A 7,844-nucleotide genomic window follows, 5' to 3' on the forward strand; every position below is an offset into this window, starting at 1 on the left:
ATTGTTTATATTGACGATGTTCTGATTTTCTCTCAAAATATCGATCAACATTTTAAACATCTTCAAGAATTTTTGGCAATAGTAAAAAGAAAGGGTTTACTTGTATCTAAACCAAAAATAAAACTTCAGACAAGAATCTGTTTTCTTGGGTTTGAAATTTATTTAGGTCTAATTAAACCCATTCAAAGATCCATTGAGTTTGGCTCAAACTTTCCGGATCAAATCACGGATAAAACCCAACTACAAAGATTTTTTGGATGTCTCAATTATATGTCTGATTTCCTTCAAAATATCAGGCCCATTTGCAAATCACTTTTTGAAAGGCTCAAAAAGAATCCGAAACCTTGGACAGAAGAACACACCAAAACAGTCCAAAAAATCAAATCCCTTGTCAAATCAATTCCGTGTTTATCTCTGATAAACCCGAGGGCTGGTTTAATAGTGGAGACCGACGCATCCGATATCGGATATGGAGGAATCCTAAAACATTGACAAGAAAGAATCCATTGTTCGTTTTCATTCGGGAATATGAAATTCTACTCAAAAAAATTACTCAACAGTAAAGAAAGAAATACTTTCAATAGTACTTTGTGTACAAAAATTTAAAAGCGATTTAATTAACAAAAACTTTGTGGTGAAAACGGATTCTAGGGCATCTAAGTTAAGAATCTTGTATCTAAACAAATTTTTGCTAGTTGGCAAACCATTTTGTCTTGCTTCGACTTCCAAATTTTGCCTATAAAAGGGGTCGAAAAGTCTTTGGCGGATTACCTCTCAAGAGAGTTCTTACTCTCAAAGAAAAACTCTCCCTAGCCAAGCTCCTTCTCCCAGTGATGACCGGTAAGAAAGCAATAGAAAAAGGGAAGAAGCCCATTGCTTCTTCAAACACACCTACTCCAAACAAGTTAAATGACTTAAAGATCAAACACACCTATTTTTGTGGTTAAGAATTATTGTAAAATATTTCAAAATAACCCGAGAATGTTTAGGCCCCAAACAAAGGCCGGCGAATAATGACAAAAATATTTCTTTGATGCGCTTAAGATATTTTATGGCTAAAATAGACTCCAAATGACTTAAGAATCTATATTATGGATAATTTTAATGATGTTAAAGACGGTAAGATTTCATCCTAATTTGATTAAGTTTGGATTCTAAACCATGATTGGGGTGGAAAGAGACATAAATACATGTAGAATCTCATGATGTTTCTAAGTATTTAACGAACTTGAAATGATATGAAATTTTATATGAGACTCGTTTATGAAATTATAGACGACTATATATCACTTCAAATTTATTTAACGACCAAGTATCATGACTCATGACCCGTGATTTAGGACTAAGATCTTCATGAAACGAAACTATGATAAGCTCTTGGTCAAATCATAGAGATACTACCTTAGCACCCACCATGGACACGATTAAGAACCGATAAGTAGGCTACAAAGAGCGGCGACAACCTTGTTTCTCACAATCAAACATGATCTCAAAACTACAAAGAATTACAATAACTTTACCATTTATCATGGTAACAAATGTGGTTTCAAAACTACAAATACTTTGTCATCCTTATTCTTCATGTTATAAATGGGTTGTATAAATGAGACAAGTAATCTAATCAAGTATAATTCATGGAGAAGAAAATCTCTACCGGGTTATAAAATAATAATATGGAGTTCATGAAATAACATAAAATATCAATTTATTGCACATCAAAAGTAAACCAAGGCTAACACTAGTATATTTTTGTTTAAAAATATAATTATTCTTAATGATCCTCAAATGAAGGGAGGGAAAAATTAGAAATTTAATAGTCAAACATTCTATACTTGGAATACTCCCAAACCCACAAAATTTAACACCCTTTCTAAATTCGGTGGTCTTTTCTAGATATAGTTTTCCCATCAAACTATATATAGGGCCTCACATTGTAAGAAAAATCCAACCACCCACATCTTAGCAATTGCTACTCTTCATCATTTGTGAAACGAGCTTGTAACCTTACAACTTTAAGACACTCCACAATGGCCGTAGGCAAAGGTTTCAAGCTCTTTCATACCCTTTTCTTAGTGATTTCTTGGCAATATTGTGCGAAAGTGGGTGCCACTTTTAGTGATGTCACCGGTGTCGTAAATCTCGATCATCAATTTTCATTTCGTGCCTTTGCATCACATGACACACAAGCACCAGCGGTAGCACCAATTGGAAGTAGCACAGAAGTCCTAGTTGCTGCACCGTTTGGAAGCATCACTAAAACTCCTAAGGCTTTAACCCCAGAGGCTGCATCAGATGGAAGCATTGCTCTAACCCCGGAGGCTCCATGGGATGGAAGCATTGCTCTAACCCCGAAGGCTCCATGGGATGGAAGCGTTGCTCTAACCCCGGAGGCTCCATGGGATGGAAGCGTTGCTCTAACCCCGGAGGCTCCATGGGATGGAAGCGTTGCTCTAACCCCGGAGGCTCCATGGGATGGAAGCGTTGCTCTAACCCCGGAGGCTCCATGGGATGGAAGCGTTGCTCTAACCCCGGAGGCTCCATGGGATGGAAGCGTTGCTCTAACCCCGGAGGCTCCATCGGATGGAAGCGTTGCTCTAACCCCGGAGGCTCCATGGGATGGAAGCGTTGCTCTAACCCCGGAGGCTCCATGGGATGGAAGCATTGCTCTAACCCCGAAGGCTCCATGGGATGGAAGCGTTGCTCTAACCCCGGAGGCTCCATGGGATGGAAGCGTTGCTCTAACCCCGGAGGCTCCATGGGATGGAAGCGTTGCTCTAACCCCGGAGGCTCCATGGGATGGAAGCGTTGCTCTAACCCCGGAGGCTCCATGGGATGGAAGCGTTGCTCTAACCCCGGAGGCTCCATGGGATGGAAGCGTTGCTCTAACCCCGGAGGCTCCATGGGATGGAAGCGTTGCTCTAACCCCGGAGGCTCCATGGGATGGAAGCGTTGCTCTAACCCCGGAGGCTCCATGGGATGGAAGCGTTGCTCTAACCCCGGAGGCTCCATGGGATGGAAGCGTTGCTCTAACCCCGGAGGATGCATGGGATGGAAGCGTTGCTCTAACCCCGGAGGATGCATCGGATGGAAGCGTTGCTCTAACCCCGGAGGATGCATCGGATGGAAGCGTTGCTCTAACCCCGGAGGATGCATCGGATGGAAGCGTTGCTCAAACCCCGGAGGATGCATCGGATGGGAGCGATGCTCAAACCCCGGAGGATGCATCGGATGGGAGCGTTGCTCACACCCCAACCGTTTCTCAAACCCCGGAGGCTGCATCAGATGAAAGCGTTGCTCACACCCAAACCGTTGCTCAAACCCCGGAGGCTGCATCAGATGAAAGCGTTGCTCACACCCAAACTGTTGCTCAAACCCCGGAGGCTTCATCGGATGGGAGCATTTCTCAAACCCCGGAGGCTTCATCGGATGGGAGCATTGCTCTAACCCCGGAGGCTTCATCGGATGGGAGCATTGCTCTAACCCCGGAGGCTTCATCGGATGGGAGCATTGCTCAAACCCCGGAGGCTTCATCGGATGGGACCATTGCTCAAACCCCGGAGGCTTCATCGGATGGGAGCATTGCTCAAACCCCGGAGGCTTCATCGGATGGGAGCATTGCTCAAACCCCGGAGGCTTCATCGGATGGGAGCATTGCTCAAACCCCGGAGGCTTCATCGGATGGGAGCATTGCTCAAACCCCGGAGGCTTCATCGGATGGGAGCATTGCTCAAACCCCGGAGGCTTCATCGGATGGGAGCATTGCTCAAACCCCGGAGGCTTCATCGGATGGGAGCATTGCTCAAACCCCGGAGGCTTCATCGGATGGGAGCATTGCTCAAACCCCGGAGGCTTCATCGGATGGGAGCATTGCTCAAACCCCGGAGGCTTCATCGGATGGGAGCATTGCTCAAACCCCGGAGGCTTCATCGGATGGGAGCATTGCTCAAACCCCGGAGGCTTCATCGGATGGGAGCATTGCTCAAACCCCGGAGGCTTCATCGGATGGGAGCATTGCTCAAACCCCGGAGGCTTCATCGGATGGGAGCATTGCTCAAACCCCGGAGGCTTCATCGGATGGGAGCATTGCTCAAACCCCGGAGGCTTCATCGGATGGGAGCATTGCTCAAACCCCGGAGGCTTCATCGGATGGGAGCATTGCTCAAACCCCGGAGGCTGCATCGGATGGGAGCATTGCTCAAACCCCGGAGGCTGCATCGGATGGGAGCATTGCTCAAACCCCGGAGGCTGCATCGGATGGGAGCATTGCTCAAACCCCGGAGGCTGCATCGGATGGGAGCATTGCTCAAACCCCGGAGGCTGCATCGGATGGGAGCATTGCTCTAACCCCGGAGGCTGCATCGGATGGGAGCATTGCTCTAACCCCGGAGGCTGCATCGGATGGGAGCATTGCTCTAACCCCGGAGGCTGCATCGGATGGGAGCATTGCTCTAACCCCGGAGGCTGCATCGGATGGGAGCATTGCTCTAACCCCAACCATTGCACCGAGTGGAAGCGTTGCTCTAACCCCAACCATTGCACCAAGTAGCACACAAGCTTGAGAGTAATTGTTAAGCATGGATGTTTCTTTGGCTATTCACAAAGAAAACCTTATGCCAAAGAACTATTTTGTGGACAAATTCATTATTTCTATATTTTTTTCTGAATGGAATGATTTTCCTACCTTTTTCTCTAACTATCTATTTTAATTAAAGATATTTTTAAAATTTAATGAAACACAAGTTTTTATAGACTTCACAATCTACTAAATGATACCATAACCAATGAATAGACACTATAGTGAAATCTGTAGACGCGCTCCTCTTAAGAACTAGTACTAGAGCATCTCGATTTGATTCGAGGTGCGGCATGCCATATTATATTATAAACAAGTTCTATAATATAATTAATTCATGTCTCTTACATCAAATTAAAAGAACTTTCTTTGGTTTTTAAGCAATTCTATTTTATGTTTAACAATTTTGGCGCTATATTATCATCGATCTTAGTAATATTTTAATAAAAATGATTATCAATATAATGAATTAAATTATTATAATCTTATAATAATAAGATTTCAAAATTGAGATAATGATTCAAATCTAAGACATTAGTCAAAGCTACATTAGTCAAATACAAGATTCTGGTAGAAAACTTTGGTCAAACATTTTATGAAAAGTTAAAGGGTAAGACTGTAAAATAATTGTGTCTAATTGAAAAGTCATTTCTCTCTTCCATACATATAGCAATAAGAGAGTGGATTCCCATAGTGTAATTTTTTTTTTTCGAAATAAAAAAAATGAAAATTTCAACTCCGCAAAGATAAGCTAGGGTTGTAACTTTGTAAGATTTCATTTTTTTTTTCTTCGACAATTTTACAATCCAAAACTGTCGACCTAGTTCATACTCCTTTGTAGCTAACGACAATTGATACATTTGTAACTATTTTAAGTGAAGTATTCCTCCGCCACTAAGCCTTGACAGCGATGGTTAAACAAACTAAGATTTTAGTCGTATTTAAGACATCCAATAGGGTTAAACAGAAAGACATTCTCTAAGATGTTTAAATGACTCTTAATTTGTGATTCAAAGTTGAATTGTTTGTCAAGAGATATAATGATTCAAAACTAAGCATAGTTCAAACACAAGATTTTGTGTCGAAATAAGGGATGGTTGTAATTTTGTAAGGTTTCAATTTTGTTCTCCGAAAATTTTGTACAACTGTGACTAAGCTCTGCCATCTACCGCCATTGACCCAGTTCGCTCCTTATTTACCGCCACCGTCAACTGATACATTTGTAACTTCTTTAAGCCGTAGTGTTCCTCCGCCGCCATCGAGTCATGGCAACGATGATCAAACAAACTAAAATTTCAGTAGCGTATTTAAGAATTTAAAGATAATACATGAATTTATGTATAAGAGAGATGTCAATTTTTTTTAGTTTAACAATATGTTTGGCCATGGATTAAAACAACATTTTAATCTATCTTTGGCACACAATACATGCTTTATACTTGATGAGGCATGTTGATTTCAATATTTTCTATTTGTTTCTTATTTTTTACCGTCATTATCATAAATCAACATAATATTGATAATGAATATTCGGGTATATATTGAAACGTGTAAAATATTTGTAAGTAAATTTTAACCCCGAAAAAATAGTACATCTAATAATTTTACATGAGATTTTTTTTTTTTTTCTCTGGACTGGAATCGTAATGATCTAATCACAATAATAAATTAATTATTTTAACATTTAAAAGTATTTAATTAAAAAATAATTTATATGGCAAATTTAACTAGAAAAATGTCACTTGATAATTTGCTATTATGGTAATTATATTTTACATCTTCCTTCTCTTATTATCTTTATTTTGTTGTAATTATTAGATTTTTTTATTTTTATTTTTATTTTTGTTAAAAATTTTAAATACCAAAAACATTTTACTTGTTACAAAAATCTGACCACAATCTAGAATTTTTTAAAAGAAGAAAAAGAAACAAATAGAAAGAAAGAGGGAAGATTGTGTACAGAATTAAAAGAAGAATGAGAGAATGAAAGATGGGCAAAGTGTTACCGTAGTGAATGGGTTGTACGCAAATAATATAATAACTATTTGTATGAAAATAATATTATAAAAAATATATATAAAACATTCCAAAATTTTACTGGGGCAAAGACGATAATGTTTGCATTAAATCTAACACATAGACCATTGTAAATGAGATAAATTATTCTTCATAAGTTCAAACATGAATATGATGTCATGAGCTCACCTAAGTTGACTTGAATTTTACTTTAAAGAATCAAGCAAGTAAATTAGTGACAACAGCTTAAGCTAAACACGTAAGTAATCTTGTGGCCCCAACATGCACCATATTTTTTATGTTATGCTTGTGTGCTTTATGCATTGAAATGTGATGTTTTATTATGTATACAATGGCATGTCATGTCAATTATATCATGTTAGGAATAAAATGAAATCCTCTCTAAGAATAGAATTGAAAAATGATGTAATAGACTACGTGATGTTTACTAGGTATACATAGTGCATGTACGGAATATGTCATGGATGAAATGAGAAAAGGAATGACGTTAATACTATGTTTTAAATGTAAATCATGGGCACCTCATGCATGTATGTGTGTCATGTGCATCAGGATACTTCCCCGTTATGTTATGTTAATACGGATTTGTACCTTCAATATACTTGTTTCTCATGGTATTTCCTTTTCTGTGGCATTTGGCGATGTGTAACCCATTAAGCCTAAACATGTCAGGCCCAGGGGTACGTATATGAACCCACCTTGCCCGAAACTGAAAATAGTCCAAGCACATGTGACAGTTTTAAGATAGGTCTCATCCTGTTATGTGCGTGATTGCATTGCTAAACCCAACCGTCGGATGGTTTACTGAGTATTTCGTAAAATACTTAAGTCATGTGCTACCCTTATACTTTCCAGGTAAAGTTAAAGCTCCACGTTTGGATCAGGTGACCTGGAAAGAGCATGGAAGTCAGAATAGGGCATGATAGAGTAGTAGAACGCATTGAATTTTATTTTATTTAGTAGTTGGTAAGTGTTTTAAATGCAATTTTTTTTATATATATTTAAAAATATGTTATGGTTAATTTATGGTTTAAAATTAAATATATAAGTCCACGAATTTATTTTTAAATTATTTATTATGAACTTTACCGATGAGATTAAAGCATGCTTGTGTAACGCCACTAATTTTGGCTAAAAAAATAGGGCGCTACATATACTATTCTTCAAACATCTTCCATGCAAGTCACACAAGGCACATGTCTAGCAATGTTGACCTTCATTGTGACACATGCAG

The 7,844-nt window shown here is 39.4% G+C and overlaps 1 protein-coding gene across 1 annotated transcript; it reads left to right on the forward strand.

Moving 5' to 3' along the window:
• Positions 1-2,027: 2,027 nt before the first annotated feature.
• LOC111436668 (protein FAM186A-like) lies at positions 2,028-7,533 on the forward strand. The gene is made up of 2 exons (XM_023074390.1): positions 2,028-4,152; positions 7,466-7,533. The coding sequence occupies exons 1-2, from the start codon at positions 2,028-2,030 to the stop codon at positions 7,531-7,533; spliced, it is 2,193 nt and encodes a 730-aa protein (XP_022930158.1).
• Positions 7,534-7,844: the final 311 nt, after the last annotated feature.

Source organism: Cucurbita moschata, unplaced genomic scaffold (genome assembly GCF_002738365.1).
Source record: "Cucurbita moschata cultivar Rifu unplaced genomic scaffold, Cmos_1.0 Cmo_Scf00058, whole genome shotgun sequence".
NCBI classification, from domain to species: Eukaryota; Viridiplantae; Streptophyta; class Magnoliopsida; order Cucurbitales; family Cucurbitaceae; genus Cucurbita; species Cucurbita moschata.